At 37.3% G+C, this 23,502-nt stretch overlaps 1 protein-coding gene across 4 annotated transcripts in view; it reads right to left on the bottom strand.

Annotated features, from left to right (window-relative positions):
- Window positions 1–6,998: 6,998 nt before the first annotated feature.
- LOC138175063 (UDP-glucuronosyltransferase 2A1-like) overlaps window positions 6,999–23,502 on the bottom strand; it is a 30,662-nt gene continuing 14,158 nt past the window's right edge. For 3 of the 4 annotated variants that reach the window (XM_069105351.1, XM_069105355.1, XM_069105352.1), the window contains exons 2-6: window positions 20,746–20,894; window positions 16,404–16,535; window positions 14,328–14,415; window positions 11,769–11,988; window positions 6,999–9,876 (exon numbers count right to left, since the gene is read on the bottom strand). In XM_069105351.1, coding sequence (XP_068961452.1) covers window positions 9,597–9,876; window positions 11,769–11,988; window positions 14,328–14,415; window positions 16,404–16,535; window positions 20,746–20,894 — 869 coding nt within the window. In that variant the 3' untranslated portion in view covers window positions 6,999–9,596. Of the gene's footprint in view, window positions 9,877–11,768; window positions 11,989–14,327; window positions 14,416–16,403; window positions 16,536–20,745; window positions 20,895–22,217; window positions 22,717–23,502 lie in introns of all 4 variants that reach the window. The other variant, XM_069105354.1, reaches the window with a different exon arrangement.

Here is a 23,502-nt window from a genome sequence, read left to right on the forward strand (position 1 = left end):
ATCCAGGCATCTTTTTGCTCTAAGCCTAATATTCTTTTTCCTTCAATAATCTGAGACAGAAGAAAGGAAGACAAAGTGACTTAATTTCCCCCTGGCTGCCCTCTCTTGGAGTACTACTGCTTTTAGAATCCCTTTCAACAATGGGAGCATCTTAAGATGAGTCTTAGGCAGTTTGCTTAAATGTTCTAATTAACAATTATGTTTAAATATTCTAAATAACAAAAAAATGTTCTAAATAACAAATGCACATGTTCTAATTCTAGATGAAAAATAATACTGTATTTCCCAGGTAGATAACACAAAAGAGCTCATATCTTTTACTGACTGCTCTGATCATAGAAATTTGCAATACAAGGCTGATGACCTTACTTATACAGATGGTTTCCAGGGGCCTTAGCAATTTTACAATATAAGAATTGACAATGGACTCCAGATAGGGGCTGACACTGGTGTCCATATCTGCCAACTCCAATACATAGAGGACTGTTCTGAATGGGCAGAACAAATCTGAATAAAGTTTTCACCCAATCTCCTTTCCACATATAGTACTTGATGAACAATTTTAGGTTTTAGCATTAAAACAGTAACTCCAAATACTTAGTTAACAATCTGACAAGTTTAATAAATGATAGCAAAAACAATCGTAACTGAAACTTCCTTTTAAACAAAGACAAAATTGGAAGTGTATGATTTCCCAAATTACCATACTTCAAAATATTGCAACACATGGTCAGAGTGTCCCATTCATCATTTTTCCATTTCTACCACAATATAATTCTCAATTTAACAACTTTTAGACTTTATAAGAGAAACTGCTTCTCTTACAACACAGATAATACAACTATTTACCAGTGACAATATCAAAAACAATTATCATGTTCTTAAATTTAAACTTTGAAATCAAAACCAATTACTTACCAATCTGGAAACCTTAATTCAGTTGGATGTGTTTTCAAATTGTTTTATACAGAAACTTCACATACAAGTAAAATTCCACATTAAGTTAATGAATATAAAGAAATCATTTTTAACCAAATTAAGGTAACTAAAACTTTATTGATGCCATGCAATCAACTTATCACTAGAAATCAATTACATTCTGAATTCTCACATAGATGGTGAATATGGTGATCCATAAACCTTCAAATTATTTATTTATTTATGTATTAATACATAGTAATAATAATACATTAATTATGTATTTATATACATCCTTAGATGAAGCAAGCTTTCAAACCACATCCCTATTTTTTCAAGGTTTCTCATTTACTCAATAAGAATTCTACAAGATGAATTTCCAATTCACCTTGTACTGAGAATCATTCATCTCATCATTAATAATGTGGAAACTATAACTTTAAATCACTATATATTTCCATAATAGTCAAAATTTTAAATGAACAACCAGCTAATAGTAAATATCAGCAGTATTATTACTACCTGTTTGTAAACCAAATATAACAACTTTAAATTATCAAATTTTATAACATAAAAAATGCAATTCACATGCAACACAATCCAGATTTTAAAAATTGCTTTAACACCATTTCTTCTTTAAATTGTTTTTTTTTAATTTACTGTCTAAGTAGACTTTTAGAAATACAGCACAATTTTAGAAATATGGCAACAACATAATAATGAATTTCAAAAGACATATAAAATAATTGATCTTATCACTTCTGTCATTCAAAAAGCACTTCAAAGTTAGAGAGATAATAATGTTACATCCAATATACATCAGTCATTATATTAAACATTTTGCAATCATTATATCATTTTGATCCCACAACAACTATTATTTTTTCTTTTACAAATTCAGGAAACAGGTCACACAGAGATAAAATACATTTTTGTAACTGCATCAGAGAAGTGTAGAGTTTACCTGGAGTAGAGGCTGGCTTCCCAGTGATAAGGTCAGGGTTTCATAAAAATGCGGAGGTCTAAGGTTAGGGGTGCTCGAGACCCCAAAATACCAACACACCAGTTCCTGCCCAATGAATTTGACTCAAGTCTTCTCCTAGCCAAAAAAAAGCAAGTTTATTAAGCTTCTCTATAATGGGTAGAGTCGTAAGGATCCTCCATAGCTGTGATGCAGTATTTTAAAATAAAGTGACTGTGATTGGTCCAAAAGAGCCCTATTGTGACCAACATAATGTTGGGCCACCTTTAGTTGACCAACGCTAGCAGCGTCATATACTTTTCCTATGATCTATCGCCAGAGGGGATCTAATCAATACAGAAATTTATCCCCACCCCCTGAGCTAGCTTCAATGGAATTTCAGACTTCAACCAAACTAGTGGGAGTCATTTTGAAGTTGCGAATGAGGAATTTACTGAATCCATCAAAGTTAAACCTCCAGGAAAAATGAAGCCTGAGGTCCCTGAATCAGTAACTTTGATGAAGTGAGGCGCTTTTGCATCTATCCCATGCAAGAGTTCCATCTGATGGAACATCACGGCAGTAAACCGCCATTTTGTGAGCATCCCCCATCTCTCCCCATCATAGGAGAACTACCTAGGAAACCTGCCCAAAACTCAACAGAGCAGCAAACCTGCTAAGTAAGACTGCCCAAGCCTGCTACCTGAAGCCCATGACCCTGCCCACCCCCACCTCCCCATTCAGTTCTGGAAATAGATTTGGGAACTTTCCAGTTGAGTAACAAACTGACCACTGGACAACAATCATTAAGCAATGCTATCCTTTGCCTTCTGTATTTTTCCTGCTTGCTCCCCTTGGTGACATTTATGTTGTGGCTTTTGTCTATATAAACCCCAAGATGTATGTGTTCAGGGCTGCCTTATTTGGGGACATGACCCCTGGCAGTCCCTGTGTTAATTATGCTCCACAATAAATTCCATTTAAAATGATTAATGTTCTCACTCACTGTCATTCACGTTACAACAATCAACATAACTGTTAACCTGAAAAGTTTGGTTAAAGGAGAAAACAGGCTAGGTGATATATAGTTATAGTATTTATTACCTTAAACTAGGGAACTTGTATGTACAAGGAGCTAGAAGCTAAGTTCTAACAGCTGAACAAAAGAATGAGAAAGCTTAAATATATTTTAGAACCATGCCCATTCAGGATGGCTGTGTCACTGAAATTTATGATCTCCATAAATGTTTAATCATTGTATGAGAAAGGAATTTTCTTAATTGAATTGATGGTAAAATTCATTGAAATAGGAGAGCTGACAAAATGTCAATTGAAATTATAACTCATGGGGCGGCCAGGTGGCTCAGCGAGTAAGAGTACCAGCTCCAGTGTTGGGACGACCTGGAGATCGAATCCCGGGCTCAGACACTCAGCACCACACCCAGAAATAACTGGCCGTGTAACCTTGAGCAAGTTACTTAACCCCGATTGCTTAAAAAAAAAAAGAAATTATAACTCAGTATATCTGTGTTTTCTTTACCATTAACATTTCATAACATTGTATATATTCAAAAATTATTAAGATAAGAAAAAGTCTCATTTCTCAAGTCAATGCCTTGAGATAACAGTCTAATCTTTAAGGGCCAAAAAGTTAGCGTCTTCTGGCTTTGTTGGCATAGGAAAAGGTATTCTCTGAGCTCACTCAGAGAGCAAAGAAAAAGCAGTCTGTTTGGAATTTATGATCTCAGGATGTCTCTGTTTTTCTCCTGAATGGAATATGTCCCAAGGAAAGGGGAAATTCTATTTCCATGTTTATCTGGTCTCAGGAGTTGTTGCCACAGGAAAAGGCATTTTTAAAGTAAGACAAAGCAATCTGGTTGGTTAATTCAGACCTTTGCCAAAAATATGATATTTAATGATTATTAACACATACCATGGATCTTATCATTTGCACTCTAACCTCAACATTTCTGGTGCCCAAAGAAGGGCAACTATCTCAGCCACAGGCTTTCTCCAAATCAAGGTGAGGTAATAAGCCTATTCACTCTACTGCCAGTACCTCAACCAGACTGGGGGTAGTTTGGGGTCTTTGTACCCTGTTTACATATTCCCTCTAAGTGGGGGCTGCCCTACTTGAGAAGCCTCTGTTGTTCTTCTCTGTGTAAGGTGCAGGGGGGGCAGGCAGGTTAGCCTCTGTGTCCTAATTTGATAACTTATTGTCTTAGAAAGATTGTTAGAAATGTGAATTTTTCTTTAATTCTTTTGGGTTATGGATTTAACTCTTAAAAGACTGATGTACAAAATAATAATGTAGTAGTAGATTAAGAAGTGAGCTAGGGTGTCAGTATTTTAATATTTCAGGATTTGGCCCCAAGCTTAAATGTTTAGTTTAGTGATTTGATTTCATTTAAGAACTAGAAATTGCAAAGGAAAAGATTTTTAGAAATCAGTCTGTAACCAGCTATAACCTAAGAGTAAGGGTAGAATAATTATGAGATTAATCATGTTTACCCACCTTTCAGTATAAATCTGTAGAAAGGATTTATTAAACCTAATGCTGCATAAATTCCTGGTCTAAAAATTTCCAAAATTGTTTTTCTAGTAACAGCCATAAGGCTTGAGCTAACTTTCATCATCTGACCTGGTAATTGGCAAAGTAAATTTAAATTTATGTTAAAATCAATTTTGTAAGAAATTTTTAATAGAGAAGAGACTTTCTATAAGTGACCTGAGTCAGATAAGAACTTAAGACCACACTCAAACCATAGGACTGTATCAGATGTTTCCAGAGGAACTGAATTTTATTTCACTTTTACTTTTTTCCTTTGTGTCTTTTATCTGTAACGTGTACTTATCAAAGGAATTGTTCTCTTTGATTTTATCATAGAGTGTGTGTGTGTGTGTGTGTGTGTGTTTCTCCATCTTTCCTTTTTCCTCTTAAATTGTCTCCCCTCTTAAGTACCATAGTTAGAAACCTTGGATGAATTGTTTGTTGTACCAGTTAGTGATTCACTTAGGAGGCCACTCTTCTCAAGAATCAAATGGGAGAATGTGAGAAATGGTTATTAATAAACAATTATTTTAGGGAGATTCAGAGCCCCCCAACTCACCCCACCCTGTTACAAAGTCCTGACCTTTTCAGTTCTTTAGGACATTACTGATGATGAAATTGGACTCACTTTTTCATTCATGGCCCCACCCTTGGAAAGCTATAGCATTCTGCTCAGGTTTTTGTGGGGGTACACATTCTCTGAAATGAAAGCCTGAAGCTATGGGTGTTATGGTATAGAGATACTCTCCCTATCCAAGAGATACTTAGCCCTTAATTTTAATGTAGCCCACTTCCAATCATGAAGACCCATTAAATTTACTGTTTCATGGATCATTTGAGGGTTAAATGAGCTGTGAATCATCTGTCATGGTTGTCTTTGGTCTAAAAGAGACAGCAAAATAACCATCCTTTTATTAACCTGCTGACCTTAGAAATGACCATCCTTTTATTAACCTGATGACCTTATTAATAAAATGATTAAGTTACCCAGAAATTATGTCTCTCAAACTTTTTTAATCATCACAAGAGAGAAAAGAGTATCAAATGACGAGGTATAGGCTCTGGGAGTCCCCTTGAGCTCTCCTTGAATCTTTGAGGTATAGGCTCTGGGAACCCCCCTTGAACTCTGATTAAATCTTATGAGGCATTTGCATGAGGCATGAACCTTACTTTGTGTCTGGGCCCAAACCTCTGTTACTAGACTTCCCACCCTTGAGCCTATCAAAATATCAATGCACCCTGGAACTGGCCTAACCCACCTTAGTCTGTAGTCTCCAGGTAGCCTCCAGCAACTTCCCACCCTTAATCACTCATTAATTTCATCTGACTTCTCCTGAAGACCCTCCCCAAACTCCTCCTCTAGACCACCCCTAGATTCCTCCCACAACCTTCTGTATGTAAGACCCCATCTTGTCTCCTTGTTTGTGAGAGCACCATAGAATGACCTAGCACAGGCTTACTCTGTGTCTAATTCAAGTGAACTTCTAATAAACTTTGCAGGTATTGGCCTTTCATTATCTAGACCCCAAAATCTTACTCTTAACCTAGCCTAGCCTTCCACTGTCCAGTTACTTCCCACCCTTGATCCTATCAAAATATCTATACCCAAATCTGTTACCCTTAAACTAGCCTAGTCCTCCACTGTGTCATTTCCAGGTAGCCTTCAGCCATTTCCCACCCTTAATCCCATTCTTGGAGTTTGACCTCAGTTCCATCAAAGATCCCCCTTAGACTCCTCCTCAAGACCCTCCCCAAAGCCCTCCTCTAGACCACCCCTAAATCCTCCCACACTCTTTCTGTATTTAAGATCCATCTGGGCTCCATGAAGGGGCTGAGAATTCAATCCAGCCCAACCTCACTCTGTGTCAGATTATTCTGGCCTGCTTGTCAATACAAGCTTCACAGATACTTAGGTTTCTGAAGAGTCTACTCATCTTGGTGAAACTTTAATAAACTTTGCCTTACTTTGGCTGAGAGAAGACTTGATTTGATTCATTTGGCAGGACATGGCACATTGATATTTTGGGGTCTCAAGCACCCCTAAATCCTAAACCTCAATAGAGGTGTTTGCCTTGATAAGAAAGGTCATTTCTTTTGTGAGACAGGTGGAGGAGATAGTTGGGGGAGGCATTTGAGTGATATGAAATGAGGATAAGTGGAGAAAAGGAGCACTGCTATTAGTCTCTATATTGTCAGTGAAATATAAGTCAAGATTCTCATTTATCGGAGAGAAAGAGGGAAATGTGGAGGTTTTCAAAAGCATGAAAAGATTTGGAAGATCTGCTGTGGTGAGTGGGATAGTGGCTAGATGAGGGAGGTATAAAAGTATTGTCTTATCTTAGAGGCACAAAATTTCATCTATGTCAAACACCTTTGACATTTATATATGTCAAACCATTCTGAAAATAGAAGTTCTGAATACCATGTTTTCTGGTATCTATTTTCCACTGGTTTGGGGTAGAAATCCATTAGCAAAGTAGGCAGAAATCTAGGCCAATGACTGCTATTGTCCCCATGAATTTTAGGATTCCCCACTCCCCAACATAAAACAAATACTCTTTAAAAATGTACATACTATAACAATCATTTTTTAATTGAAAAATCTTTGAAAAATGAATTTACAATGCTTATTTGCATATTAACCTAAAATCAGCATACAAAGCATATGCAGTCATTTATTGTTATTTTCACTCAAATTCAAGAAGTAACATTTAACAATGCCACAAATATATGAATTGTAAGTATGACTTTGAAAAATGAACTTGAAAGTTATGTAGGAATTTACAATTTTTAACCAAGGTGGTAGAGGGCATTTGTAGACATACATATTACAATGGAAAGAATTCCAGCAACAATATATATACTTTTGTTCCAAGACTTACAAACACATAATGCTTAATTAACATAATTAGCACATTGATAGACAATTTAAGGAGCATTATGCAAATCTCTGTCCATATGTAGAAAGTTTAAGACAGAAAAATAGTCCTGGTCAGGTAGGGTCTGAATGATGCTTAGAAATTTACAAAGAGATAGAATGCCTTTAATTGAAAAGATTTAACTTAGCTACAAACACTATCAAAAGATTAAAATAGAATTTTAGCAAATCCCATTATTTTTAAGAAACAAGGCTTACAAAGCACTAAACCATAGCACTCTTGTTTAGATAGGAGAGTAATAATTTAATTTTTAGATAACTAAAATTCAATGCTTTCCCACAGAGGGTTATTATGTTGATTATGGTCTAAGAATTGATAATACAAATGATTTTTTAAAAAATGAAAATGCATGGTACTCATAAGATTTTTATTTTGTTATTCTTTTATTTTACTCTACTACTGAACAATAACTTTTCCTCCAGTATTCCTTTATAGTTTCCTCTACTCTAATATATCCCCACTTTTCCCATTACTATATAAGAGATAATCTTTCTTACTGAGAAAAGAAAAGCATTCCGTGTAATTCTTCTTATAAGACAAGGGAATAATTTTACTTTTCACTAAATTTAGGTATTACTAGTCAAGATGAAATGTGGAAGAAAACTTTTAGCAATCCTTTTTAACAAGAGAGAACAGGAGAAGATATCAGGAAAGGGAAGGACAAGCTCAAACAGTTTACAATTAGGTGGAATTATGCTTATTTTCCAGTCTACTGCACTTGGGAATCTCCAAGTCCCTCACTTTTCAGAAAAGATCTGTATGGGAGTATGCCTTCTTTTCAGATAGATAAACCAAAGCATATTTCCTGCTCTGATAAATGACAATTCCACTACTTCTTTAGAAAGAAGACAACAATGAGCCTTGAAGAGGGAAATGCTGAACTGAATGGTTGATGCACAGATCAAGGATGCTTCAGGCCACATGTGAATAGCTATTTGGTTAGTAGAAAATGGACATGAACCATCCTGAATTTTCAAAGTTAAGGCACATACTAAAAGGCAATGTTTGATGGCAAAAGGACAAAGTGCTGTTATGTCCTGCCTTAGTATAGGCTCCTGACAATTACAAAGCTTCTAAAAGTAACCCAGAAAAATCTCTGCAGCAGTCTGGGTATCCTCAAGCCAAATAAATACCAAGGCTTCTGGTCCTGGTCCCGTTTGCTTCAGTGAAGTCTGAGATTCAGTAGTATATTGCAAAGAGAACAGATGTTTGTGTCAAAACATGGAGTTAAGACCTCTCTATAATTTACTCTGATGTCATAGAATAAGGTAAATATTTTTTGAGTAGAATTTGAGGACTTTGGTTATTAAAATTAGTCTTCAGTAAGTTTCAAGCATAAGCAATTTTGCATCTCCACAGCCCTGACACAGCTATGACATAGATACTCACGGAAGCAAAATGTCAGCACTGAACTCTGGGTCTTTTGAACACTTTCAGTTTTAGAGCTGGAAGGAATTTTGAAATCATTTTCTCAAACCATCTCTACCCCTTTCTCATTTTGCAAATGAGAAAACTGAACCCCAGAGACAAGAAGTCTCATGGTTACTCAGCAAAGTTTGTAGTAGAGCTCAGGTCTCTGAATTATCAGTCCTAGAGCACCAAGCAATGGACACAAACCATTTGGGGCAAGTTGTAGGCATAGATCAAGACTAAAAGGTACTTACGTGACTTTTGGAAATTATATTCTAGGATGTCAAATAACAATTGTGCATGTGGAAAGGACAGATAGAAGATCAAAGAAATGTAGTCAGGCAACCAAGATCAAGTGTAAGACTGAAGAATAATTCCACTTGAATTGTTTTTTTCTCCTGTACCTTGATGTTATTTCCCAATGACTTTGGTATTATTGTTTTCCTAATCTACCTGGGAAAATCTTTAATATCACAAACTAGAGAATGAAAAGAAAAACTCTTAGAGTGCTTCTTTTGGTATGTGTCTTATATTATAATTGCCACTCTGATTATTTGCACACATGTCTTATCTTTCTAAACTGGCTGTGAACTCATGAAGGACAAGAACTATCTAACTTATCTTTCCATCTCCTTCAGGACTTATCTACAATGCTTTGATGTATATAATAGTTTTATAAATATTATTAAAATGGAAAAAGGAGGAGTTTGTTTCAAATCTCATAGCAGCTAGACTAAATTATACCAATGTGGAGATCTTCCAGGTTCCTTCCTCACCTCTTCAATCCCCCCTCCTCAGCCTTCGGTATCAGAGAAAATTATGCCCTCTTTTGTTTCTTTCCTGTTTTCCCCAACTTCTGGCAGCAAAACAAGCAGCTTTTGATGACTATGAAGACAACAGTTGCCACACAGGCAAGTAGGAAGCCAATTACGTCCAAGGAATGGTACTGGTACCAGGTAAGGTCATGGGCAGCAGGTCTAAGGTGCTTAGCACCTTTGTGACGCATCACAAACTCAATCCAGAAGACAGCTCTGTCTAGGGGTTTCACGGGTTGGTCATGGTGAATTCTTGATAATCTCATAGCATTCTCTTTGTATCTGAAATGGAAACGCATACATAAAGCAGAAGAAAGTAAGTTACTTTTCCCCCCTTAGAATATGTATAAAAGGGTCACCCAGCAGATAGTCCTGTTTGGAGCTGATCAAGGCCACTGAACATCTTTCTAATCCAGCCACATAATTATCCTTTATTAAAAAGAAACAAGGGAGTGAATTGTAGGCCATATGACTTCCTGTCTGAAACTGAAAGAATTTATTCTCTGTCATCAAATGTTGCAAAACAGAAAATAGGATTCTTGGTATTTACTGATGAAGTTTTCTTTTTCCCCTAGGGCATCTCTTTTATGAATCATATGTGGAAAATGATCATGGGCATAGAATTGCCCAATCTCCTTTTCTAATCATATGGGAACCATTATGAGGGTTAAGAGGGTCAGAAAGCAGAAGAACAGCTTCAGCCCTGCACTAGTATCCACAAAGTGTAAAAAAACCTAATAGGACTCTTCCGTTGGGTTGAGTAGATGGTCTGTGGATGATGTGTATGGAAAGATATGACTAGTAAGTAGGCTGAGAAGTTGTTGATGTTGTGAGTTTCACTTTTGAAGAGACAATAAGGTCATGGCTTCCCTGAAGTACTGAAGGAGCTATTACATTTGGAAACCTTTGTTCCAAAAGGTAGTTTTAAAGAAATTTATGACCCAATATGATTTTCATTAATTCCATTTGCCAAATACTTCTTAAGGGGCTATTGTTTGCAATGTTCTATAAACATCTTATAGGGAGATTCAGTAGCATGTTGTAATAGGTGAATGAAATAGGTGGCCAAATGTGATACCTGCCTTTCAGATTATCATCTTACTTCATTGAAAATAAGTTCTTTGAAGCCAGGCACAGCAGGGCATACCTCTAGTCCCTGTTACTGGGGAGGCTTAGGGTGGGTGATCATTGGAGTCTGAGAATTCTAAACTGCAAAAGGGTCAAAGCCAATCTGCATTAAATATTTGAGGAAATTGTGCCCTCTTTTGTTTCTTTCTTGTTTTTCCCAATGTATGGCAGCAAAACAGGCAGCATTTAGGGACTATGAAGACAATGGTTGCCACATAAACAAGTAGGAAGCCAATCACATGCAAGGAGTAGGATGATGAGTGGCATGTCTAAGGTGCTTAGCACCTTTGTGACATATCAAAAACTCAATCCAGAAGACAGTTCAGTCTGGGGCTTTTATGAATTGACAAGCATCAGTATGGTAAGACTTTGGGAACAGGGCACCACTAAGCTGTTTAAGAAGGGAAGAACCGGACAAGGGTAGAAATACATTGTGGCAAACTTTCATACTAATTAGCAATGGGGTTGATCCTTGAGTGGCCAGTATACTTCTAGCCTGAGCAAGATAAGGAGACATTCTAAAAAAAAAGAGAGAGAGAGAGAGAAACAGAGAGAAAGAAGAGAAAAGTAACAAGAGTAAAAGAAAAAAATGCTTTGAAAATATTAGGTTTAATTTACAGGATTGTAGGATCATACATTTAGGGTCCCCTACACATCTGAGAGGCCATCCAATCCAAGCTCCTAGGAGAGGTGAAATGATTGGTCCTAATGTTACACAGGTTGTTGTTCAATCATTTCAGTCACGTCCCACTCTTTGTGACCCCATTTGAGGTTTTCTTGGCAAAGGTACTGGAGTGGTTTGTCATTTCCTTCTCTGGCTCATTTTACAGATGAGGAAACTGAGGCAAACAGGGTGAAGTTACATGTCCAGGGTCACACTGCTAGTAAATATCTGAGACCAGCTTTGAACTCGTGATTCCAGGCTGAGTATTCTACTAGGATCCAAACTGGTCCTGTGACTCCAGATGTTTGCTTCACTCTCCCAGTTCCCAGTACTGGTAGGTACGGTTATCAGTGGTAAGAAAGCAGTGAATTAGGAAACTCACGAGGGATTGTTGATGACTGTCTTCAAAGCATTAAGCATCTCTGCAGCTGTCATCTTATGAAAGTCCACTTCAACAGCTGCTCCCTTCGCCTTCATGTGAGCGATGTTATCAGGCTGATCTGCAAACATGGGCACACCTACCATGGGAATTCCATGATAGATAGCTTCATAGATCCCATTGGTTCCCCCATGAGTGATAAAAGCCTTGGTTTTGGGGTGACCTAGGGCAGAAATGGAAAGAAAAGAGATCAGTATAATTAAGTTACAATGGATTTAGAAATAGAAGGAGTGCACAGTGTAAGTCATTGAGGCAGTGCTATTAATGTAACAAATTGTTCTAAAAATGGAATCACTTTGGAACTTTGAATATGTTAGGAAAGAACATGAGTTAGTGTCTCTGTTGATTTCTAGCTACAGTTATGATTAGTAAGCAAAGGAACTGAAGGGGGACCACAAAAATTTTACTTTCTTACATTTAATTAATGCTTAAAAAATGTGCACAGAGGCAACTAGAGAAGAGAGGCCTCATTTTCAGGAGAGCTCCCAAACTATGGCACTTCCTTTTCAGGGATTTCCCTGATAGACTATTTCTATGGAAACCCACTCCCCTCTATTTCTCTTATTTCAGCAACAATAACAAAGAAAGCAGATCACTTTCAACTTTCTCTCACTGTAATCAACTTAATTCTTAGTTGTCATTTCAAACCTAAGTACCCAAGTTGAAACTTTACCAGATTTTTTTCTTCTCTTTTTGTTGTGAACCTCTCATAATTTATCTCCCCCCCTGCAATTTGAGATGGCTAAGAATGTTCAAAAATCCATAGACTTTATCCTTATGGTAATTTTTCTAGAAGGAACTGAACCTCTCATTATAGAGGTTCTTCATATATATATATTGCTTTTTAGAGGGGGCAGAGTAGGGCAATTGGCATTAAGTGACTTGCCCAAGGTCACAGGGCTACTAAGTCTTAAGTGTTTGAGGTGGATTTGAACTTGTGTCCTCCTGACTCCAGGGCTGGTGCTCTAATCACTCTTCCACTTAGCTGCCCCTGTAGAGGTTCTTAATCATTTTTTATTTTTGTGTATGATGGATCTCTTGGTAGTCTAGTTAAACCTATGGTCTCCTTATCAGAATCTTGTTTTTTACAGCATAAAATATCAGAGGATTACAAAGGACATCAGTTATACTTAATTATAGTTATCAAATATTTTTAAAAACAACAACAACAAAAATAAGTTAAAGGTCCTTTACCTCTTTACCAAAATGTTTTACCATTTTGATCTGTCCATAGGATCACTAGGAGGGATCTCAGAATTCATGTGGTCCAACTATCTCTCATTTTACACATGAAGAAGTTTTTTGACCCCCCAAATTAAATGATTTATAAAGGTCAAAATCTAGTTTGTTAGGAATGCAGGATCTGGTCCCAGATCTAGTTTGTAGGAAGTCAGGATTTGAACCCACATCCCTGAACCCCAAATCTAGCATACTTTCCACTGTACCATGCTTCCTTTAGTATAGTAGAGCCTGGAACTAGTAACAGACCTACTGATGGGTTAGTAATTCAGTAAATTCCAATAATTATCATCATCTAAGTTGTCTGCTTTCAGGAAGACAAAAATCTTTTTCTTGGGGCGGCTAGGTGGAGCAGTGAGTAAAGTACAGCCCCGGAGTCAGGAGGACCCGAGTTCGGTTCCAGCCTCAGACAGTTAACATCCACACACAAAAACTAGCCGTGTAACCTTGGGCAAGTTACTTAACCCCAATTGCCCTCCAAAAAGGCAAAAAACAAAAAATCTTTTTCTCCTTAGATACTAAGAGTAACATCTGGGAAAGGCTAGCTGAGTTTTATAACTACTTTGTATTTAATTTGCAATCTTCTGTTGGCCTGATCAATTGTTTGAATTTTTTAGACAACTTTGGGATTTTTAGGTGTCGCTGACACCTTTGATCAAGAATGAATATGTAACTTAATTCATTCAGGATTTTTCCATAACCCTTAATTCAATGCACTATCCTTGAATTAACCTAGATACAATATCAAAGACATATGATAATTACCTTTTTTATTGCTTAGTTACAAAGTTTCTTAAGGCTCATAGTGGTATATCACTAGTCCAGAGACAAAAACTAATAAGTGTCAGAGACCAAATTTGAACCTACGTCTCCCAAGTTCCAAATCTCACCAGTATACATTACCTTTTCTCTCAAAGTCTCTTATTATATAGAAATGTTTCATAAAATAAACCACTTAGTTTCTTGGCATGGAGAATTTTCATTAATACTTCACTTGGAAAAATGTTCTATACTTACAATGAGATTTGTGTAACAGACAAAACTCTCTCTCTCTCTCTCTCTCTCTCTCTCTCTCTCTCTCTCTCTCCCTCCCTCTTTCTCTTCTTCCTCGCTCTCTGTCTTCCTCTCTCTCTCTCCCTCCCTCCCTCTTTCTATGCCTCCCTCTCCCTCTCTCTCTCTACAATGGAAGAGAACCAAGAAGATAAGATTAAATTTTGAAAATAAATGTTCAAAACTTTCAACATTTCTAATCCATAGTCTTACCAAGAAGATCATTCTGGGGAATCCAGTCATAGATTCTGGTGTTTGGACCTAATGTGTCTGGCTTCTTTCCTTTGTATCGCCATAGAACCTTTCAAAATAAAAGGAAAAAAAAATGTAATGTGAGTAGAATCATAAAACGCTAAAATCAGAAGGACCTTTAATGAGAATCTAGTCCAACCCTGACTTTTATAATTGAAGAAAATTAGACCCAGAGAAAGTAGGCAATGAGCATTTTTAAAGCATCTTTGGTATCTATCCTTTTTTTAAATTTTTATTTTTTTTGCAGGGGGGAAGGCAGGGCAATTGGGGTTAAGTGATTTGCCCAAGGTCACATGACTAATCAGTGTTAAGTGTCTGAGGCTGGATTCGAACTCAGGTCCTCCTGACTCCAGGGCTGGTACGCTATTCACTGCACCATCAAGCCACCCTGTATCTATCCTTTTAAAGAACTTTCATAAGCATTCTATTAAGAAGGTCATTATAGTCATTCCCATTCCTGTTTAATAGATGAGGAAACTGTAATAATAGACAGGGTGGGAAATGAACACAGAAGTTAAAGCATCTTCCTAGAGTCAATTGACAAGACTGGATTAGAACAGACAGTACAAATACTAAATTTATACAAATGTATTCTGTGTACCAGCCTAGCTCTCAACTTTAAAATTCAGCATTGCCTACACAATGAATTTGCTTTAATGCTTGTTGAGAAAGGCTTACTTATATTCACTCTATTCAGGAAATATTTAGTTAACTATATCCAATTCAACAAGCATGTGTGCAAAGCATTGTTTAGGTGCTGTTGAATGATAAGAAAAACAGTGTCTGGCTGTAAGGAGCCTATAGAAATATACTGGTGGATGCAATACATATTCTAATAAGTGAAAACAAGTAATGAGAGAAGAAGACAAAAAGAAGACATTCCTAAGGGAGATCAGGCAAGGCTTCAGGGAGGCAGTAATTTGAACTGAGCCTTGAAAGAAGATAAGGATTCCAAAGGGAGATGAAGAAAAGGCCCAGGAAATAACTTGTCAAAGGTTGTGAAGTGGCAAGACAGAATTCCAAGTTCAGGTAAAATCTAGAAATGTAATTTGAAATTTAGCAGATGGAAAGATGGGAAAGTAAGTTGGAACTAAGTCATGTATAGCTTTAAATGGCAGGCTGAAGAATTGGCATTTTGTCTTAGAGGCAATAGGGAGGCAGTGAAGAATTTTGAGCAGCACTGTTTTGGTAGGTGTGTGGATGATGAATTGAGAGAGATAAACTTAAAACAAGGAATATACAGAGATATAATGTAGTGCAATGGAAAGAATGGTGAACAGGAGCTGGTCAAATACTAGCTCTGACAGCTGGGTTACTGGGCAAGTCTGAGTCATTTTATTCTTCTATGAGATCAGGTTTAATACTTGCACTATTTACTGCAGTGGGAAATATTGGAATGAAATTCATCCTTTGCAGAAGGATAGAATTATATTCTATCTGACACATAGTATTAGAGTACGATAGCTAATATGCAAATTACCAGACCATGCCAATGAGAAGAAACATAAGGGCAGATGCCTCTGCTTAGAAAAGCCTGAGACCAATCTGAGCCCAGCTACACCTTGATCCTGAGACCCCATGATATGTGGGGATAAGGTATCCTTATCCTAGGAATCCTTGGGATCTGGACTATTTTTCCACCATCTGGTCCTACTTTTACCATCTACTATGTCAACACCAGTTTGTTTCCAGGTTCTGTGAGCTAAAAATAGTCCAGGATCCTTGGAGAAAATGCTGCTCATGCAGGAAGGTGAGAAGTATACTAGATCAGCTATAGCGGTTCAGGTCCTATTTTTTAACCTTTAATAATCCTTTGTAACAGCAAAACAAGAGCTAAATTTGATAAATAATCTAATGCCCCATAGTGTTCTCCTTAGGTTTAATACTTTAGAAGATATTTGAGTACATAGTCTACTAGAAGTAAGCTCTATTATAAGATTCCACCTGAATTTTTTTAGGAAATCTTGCTTAGCAGAACCTCTTTCTAAATTTCAAGTAGACCAAGGCAGCAAAATAAGCTTGTTTCCTTTTTCTTACCTTCTGTGGAATCTGGGCCAGAGCTGCAGCAATCAGGTTACTCTTTTCTTCAGTTAGGTTTTTAACCATTGACCCAAGAGAAAATACCACAATACCATGTTCCCCAGAGCTCTGGACAAATTTTTCCATTTCCTGAAAAGAAGAGATTTAATATCTATCAGATGGAGAAAAAGAGCATAAAAAAATAAGGGAGAATTATAAACAAGACTATCAGAAATCTGATAAGGGAGAAATGATATTTGGTTAGAGGGAATAGGAAGTACTTTATGGAGAGGTAAAACTTGAAATGGATTCTTAAAACTAATGTATATACACTCACATTGACTGACACAACTAAAACTATGATTTTTAAAGACAATCACAATAAAATTAAAAACAAGATGTGGTTACAGAGCAGGGGGTTTAGCCTCGAGTCTATGGACTTGACTTTTAAAATATATTTTGATAATCACATATACAGAGAAAGAAACTAGTTCTACTTATCTTCCTCAGGTCAAAAGTACAATGGTCACTAATAGGCCAATCACACTACTGATGGGCATGAGAGTGTTGACATTTTTTGTTTCTAACCTGGACCACTTTGCCGTTCCTTAGGCAGCCAGGTGGCTCCCCTATATTGGTACCAGACATTATGGACACCAAGAATTCTTGAACTCAGGTGACCTGCTAGGCTTCAGCTTTCCCTGTAGCAGAGATTAATAACATGTGTAACAACATTCAGCTAATAACTATATTTCAATAAAATTGGTTTCTTTGCAACTCTATGTATTTTTATATGTATTTTATTTTATGTATTTATGCATATTACATATTGAAAAGCATTATTCGGAGAGGGGATTCATTGGCTTCAGCAAGCTGCCAAAAGGACTTACAACATGAAAAAATGTTAATAACTCCTGCTATATAGCACTTTTCTGAAAAGAACTGCACATGAAAGGTGGTAAAGCATAAATTGGGGAATGGCTCAATAAATTATGGGTATGTGTGTAAATAATGGTGTATTATTGTTATATAAGAAATGATGAAGAGGTTGATTTCAAAGAAATTTGGGAAGACTTGTAAGAAGTGTGGCAGAATAAAGTGAGTCAGGAAAGCAATTTATGCTATAACAACCTTGTGAAGACAAAGTATTCTGATCAATGCAATGACCAATCAGGACTCCAGAGGACAAGAGATAAGACATACTACCAACCTCCTGCCATAGATATGGTAGACTCTGGGTATAGATTAAAATATATAGTTTTTTGAACACAGCCAACGTGAGGGATTTGTTTTGCTTGACTATGCATAGTTGTTACAAGGAATTTGTTTTTCTTCTTATAGTGGGAGAATGGAGGTGAGGGAGAAGATAGATTTTTTATCACTTAAAAATATATTAAAAAATTTAAAAACCTGCTCCTATAGAGGAGGGAGACTGAAGTTAATTTGTGGCCCATAAAATTAATCTTGTTTCATAGTTTCACTATATATCTTCCTTAAATATGTGAAGTGGCCAGGAGTTAGAAGTCAACAGTGATCAGGATTTTAACTGTCTTTGCTCTTTCTGGTTTGCATTACAATTTAAGATAATTTACCTTTGAAGATAGTCTATGTATACCCACTCTATATATAGCATATGGTTCTCCCTCAGTTGAGGCCAAAAGGCCAGGTTTATAGGTTCCTGCGGGAGTAGCAGTCAAACAGAGTATTGTCAGAATCATGATGGAGAGTTTCTATGCCTGTGAAGATTTCTCACAGGCAGAGTTCAAAACTACTTATGGTGACTTTCATTTCAGCATGGCACAGTAGAAAGAATATAGCAGGAAGAGCCATTTAAAGAATTAAGCCTTCAGCTTAAGTTCTGCCTTTGATATTTCCTAACCATGTTACCCTGGGTAAATCATTTACATTATTATCTCTTCCTCTGCAGAACCAACATTTATTGCTTATATTTGTTTTGTGCTTTTAAAAACTTCAAAGATCATTCTTCTTTGCAGAGATAAGAGAAAAACTAAAAATAAGAGGTGACTCGGTCACTTAACTCCAATTGCCCTGCATTCCCCACTCCAAAAAGCAAAGCAAAACAAAACAAAACAAAAAAGGAAAATAAGCATTTTTCTTCTCTCTTTGGTCAGTCATAATTGTCCTATGCACTTCAAGCAGTAGTTCTATCTGTTTTTGTTAACTCTTAGATTTCTTGGGTAACTTCAATTCATTCCGAATTTTAATACTTCTGATATTATCCCACATGGAAATGCTGTCCTTTTATACTTACCTATTTTCCTGTTACCTGCTCCCCACCTCCCCATCTCTTGTATATGTGTTTTTTAAAAAAAATCTAGGTTAGTTAGGGCAAATGCTACTTTGAATGACTTCCCCTTTTCCTTCATTTCTCACTGTCCCTCACCCACCCATACTTGATTAGTTGCCAAGTCTCCTCAATTCTAGCTTTATATCACATTTTCCATCTGTCCCCCTTCTCTCCTCTCATAGATCCACCAATCTAGTTCAGGTCCTTATCACCTCCTATCTTACCTACTGCCGATGGTGTTCCCTTTTCTAGTCTCTCTCCTGTCTAATTAATCCATTTTCCACAAAACAAAAGTTTTAGGATATTCCTAAAACAGAGATTTGACTTATTTTTCTATTGAAAAAGTGGCTTCCTAGTTCCTCTAAAATAAAATAATATTGTATTTTGATATTCAAAGCCTTTCACAATCTGACCTCAGTCTGCTGTCCCAGACTTCATTTCTCTTCTTCATGTGCTTCAAAATCTACCAATTATATATATGGTCTAAGAGAAAGTGGTCTAAAACTTAAGAGAGCTCCTGTGGTCACAGATGCTGGAAATCCTTTGGGGTTATGGAGCCTTAAGATGTTTCGCTTAAATGTGGTATAGGTTTTCGTTTGTTTTTTCCCCTGAGCTTTTTGTAGAACCTTCAATCTCTGTAAAGTCTGTCCTTGAGTCTCAATGTAGACACTGACAATACTTGTTCTGGGGATCCCGCCAGGTACTGAAGGAAAGTCCAAACTCCTTTGGCCCCTCTGAGGCTCACTAAGTACTTTTCTAGTCTAAAATTGTCAAGAGGAGATCTAAGGCAAGGCATTCTTTCTCTTCAAGAGATTACTCCTCAAATGTGGTACTTCCTCTGTACCAACACTCAAGTCTTGGCTTCTGAACGGGTTTTCTATTTTATAGAAGACCCACCGAGTGTGACCAAGTCTTCGAGCCAATCAGACAAGTGTTGTAGTGTGTAGAACAATAGACCTGAAGTCAGGAAGACTTAACTACAAATCCAACCTCAGACACTTGCTGTGTGACCTTGGGCAAATCATTTAACCCTGTCTGCCTCAGTTTCCCCATCTATAAAATGGGAATAGTGATAGCACCTGCCTTCCAGGGGTATTGTGAAAATCAAATGGGACAATATTTGTAAAGCACTTAGCACTGATGCTGGCACATAGTAGGGGCTATATAAATGCCAGGATTTGCTGTTGTTTTTTACGATTATTATGTTATGTAGGGAGGTGTTTGTGTCTTTTTCACATGTGACAAATACCTGATAAATATGTCAGAGTATAGCATCTTATCATTTAATTTAAATAAGGGTAATTTAAATGTATCAGAGCATGGCATCTCATCACAGTTTAAATGAGGAAGGATGATTTGATTGATTTATTAACTTAAACATGACGGTTACACTTATTTTATTGCTTTTAGAAAAACATCATAATTCTGATATAATCTTCTACTTCCCATTTACACCAAAACCTTTGAAACTTCCCTTGTTGTGGAAAAAAAGCAATCAAAATGTCATGTCTGTCCACATTAGCCACATCTAGAAGCCAAAACCTTCCCTTCTCTATTTAGGAGAAGGGAGAAATTAAACTTTTATTTCTAATGTCTCCATAATTGTAATGCATCCACAGCACAAAGAAAATCAGAAATCTATGCCTGAAAATACACAGTGAGGTGGTGACAAATGAAGAACTAGACCAGGGGTCTCCAGAGTACCAGCTCAGTGCCACTGCCCTTGGGGCATCTGGTGGTACTAGGTCTAGAGTCAGGAAGTCCAGAGTTCAAACTTGACCTCAGATCTTGCTAGCTGTGTGACCCTGGCCAAGTTACTTTACCTCTATGCTTTTTAGTTTCCTCCACTGTAAAATAGGAATAATACTGAGTCCTACCTTCCAAGTTTGAGGATAAAAAGAGATATTATTTGTAAAGCACTAAGCAATGTCTGGCACATAGTAGGTATTTAAGAATACTTGTTATCTATCTAACCCTCCTTGCCTTTGTGTACAGAAAATAGGACATCTTTGTAGGGTATTAAAACTTGGAAAACCACATGGTAAGGTTTACCTCAGGAAGAGGCTTGGCAGGCTTACAATGGAGTCCTCCAACAAACTCAAAATTTGGCAAGTATGGACGAGGAAATTCAAAATCCCAGTAGGTTCGAATCAACCACATTTCAGCTTTTCCCATGGTTTCACATAATGTAGTGGGTCTCCCTAAAGGAAAAAGAAAAAAGGACATGTCATGGACAGATCAGATTTCTAGGCCAAGGATTCTTAGCCTTGGATGTGTCATGAACCCTTTTGTCAGTCTGGTGAAATATCGTGTGGGTCCCTGCTCAGAAGAATGGTTTTAAAAAAATAAAACAAAATACATAGGCTAATAAAGGAAACCAGTCATTGAAAAAATTATCAGTATCAATCGATAAAGAAACCCTGCTCTAAGTTTAATAGAAGATCCAGAGTCCTGGGAAGGCCTCTGAATTTCTAGGGACTCACGGCGCTCAAAAGAAGCCTTTCTCATCCTTCTTAATGCTAGCGCCTCTCTCTGAGATTATGTTCAACCCATCCTGCATGTGTACAGTCGTCTGCCTGTCACGTCTTCCCCGTTAAACCGTGAGCTCCTTGACTACTGAGATTGCTTTTGCCTTTCTTTGTGTCCCCAGACCTAGCACCGTGCCTGGTTTACTAAATACTCATTGACTTCACATGGAAAAAAGAAAAAGCAAAGAACTCATCCAAACAAATTTTGTCAGGGGGATATGCATAATCACTTTCTCTCATTAAGATAATGGAAATCCAGAATATTGCATAAAAGGTAAGAAAGATGAGCAAGATCCAAACCAATATTTATAGTGACTGTAGAAATAGAAGTACCTCAAACTACTGGGGTCTTGTCGAATCACATATAATTCCCAAATGTCATTCAGGACCTTCCAGGAATCAGCCCTGCCTGAGCCTTTCTAATTCATCTCAAGATGCATTCTTTTTCAACCCTCTGTTGCAGCAGGTTCTGTCACTCCAATGTATTTGTCTCTCCCCTTGATGTTCTCATCTTGTAGTTTTCATTTATGTGATTCTTGTCCTCTAGTAATAATAGGAAGGGGAGAAGGGAGTCCTCCACAGGATTTTTCAAAATGATTGGCTTCCATGCCAATGAGTGAATGCATTGGCTCATGAGTGGCCACTGTACTTTCAGCTTATGCTACATAAAGAAAAAGACTCAGCATCAAAATCTAAAAGAAAAAACAAACAACTACTCTCATGTCCCCAAGGATACTCAGATCTTATTTCTATGAACCTGCTATTCAGCTATAAAGATTGAAACTTTAGCTCATAAAGTATCAGTTATTGGGCAGTTACTTATATTTCCTAGCTAACTAAGTCATATTGTTAAAGACAAATTTTATTTTTCAGCAACAAGTAAACAAGGAATCCTCATAACTTTAAACACCAGCCCATTTGTCTTTAGACATATAAAAAATTGTGGAGTGGCTATATACTCCTGACATGTAAACCATTAAGGAAGCCCAGGCTTACCTAACACATCACGGTAAAACCGATTCCAACACTTCACATCAAAACTCTCAAACCAAAAGTCAAAATAAAGGAAGAAACACATATTTTTCACCCTCTCCAAGAATGTCATCTTATCAGTCAATTCTGTCAAGACCACAGGCACATAGGAAGGGGGGGAAGGGAGTCCTCCACAGTATTTTTCATAGGTATTGCCAAGAGTGAAACGAAGAGTATAGACAGTAGGTACTCCAAGGACCTCAGCTATGAGCTCACCACAAGGAGCTAAAGCATCTGAAACTATAACATCATATCTGGCTTCCTTCAATGTCTTCACAAGCTTCTTGTTCAAAACAACACTCTCACAAAGCTGTTTAATGACATTTGAATATTCAAAAAATACTGCTTGCATCTTTGTTGCACACTCCCAAGGTGAAAGTCTTGGCAATTCACATACGTATTGCTCAATCCGTTGGTCAAAATAAGAAAGAAAATCTTCTTTAGTTAAAGGCACAGGATAAACCTCAAAGTTGAGAAGAGTTACATTGGAAGGATCAATAAGAATGAAAGCTGTAGATGTCAGGACAGTAACCTCATGGCCCCTCTGTGCCAGCTCATCCAGGATGGTCTTTATATTCATCCAGTGACTGTACTCTGTTGGCCACACTAGGATCTTCCCACAGGACCCACAGCCAAAGCAACAGAGCTGCAGAAGCAAAAGAGCTGTAGCCCACTTCTCAGATCTCATTCTGGTGTTTTTTTCAGAATCACTACCTTCCTCCTCCCAGGTCCAATGGCTTATATCATGAAAAGAATGGACAAAGAAGTTAAAATGTAATTCAGATCTGCCAAGTCCTATCAAAAAGCAAAATCCTTAATCATAGTTAATGATGGGGAAAAGGAGGCTGATTCGTTAAGAGGTTAAGGTATAGCATGGACTTTAAGGTCAAAGGAGGACATTTAGGTAATTGCACAAAAGCCTTCAGTCCAAATAAAGTTGAACAATCACCTTCTTTGTTGCCACTCCAATCAAGAGGCTTCTTCAAGGACTGTGGAATGGTTTCATTTACTTAGGTTTTAAAACATAACTCCATTTCCTTTTCTTTTTTTTACTGAAGCATTTTTCAAAGTGAAAGGGCATGAATGGTGAAGGTATTCTGATTGTCTTTGTTTGTGAATATCCAGATGGAGTAATTGACCAGCACTGGCTCCCTGCAATGCCAGTGAAAAATTGCAGATGAACTTTGAAGACAGCCCTCTGCAGTTGGTATTGGGTTAGAGGGGTTGGGGGCCAATTGAAGGCCAATTT

This window comes from Petaurus breviceps, unplaced genomic scaffold (assembly GCF_028583685.1).
Source record: "Petaurus breviceps papuanus isolate PSGF00001 unplaced genomic scaffold, PetGlider_PUasm1.0 76, whole genome shotgun sequence".
NCBI lineage: Eukaryota > Metazoa > Chordata > Mammalia > Diprotodontia > Petauridae > Petaurus > Petaurus breviceps.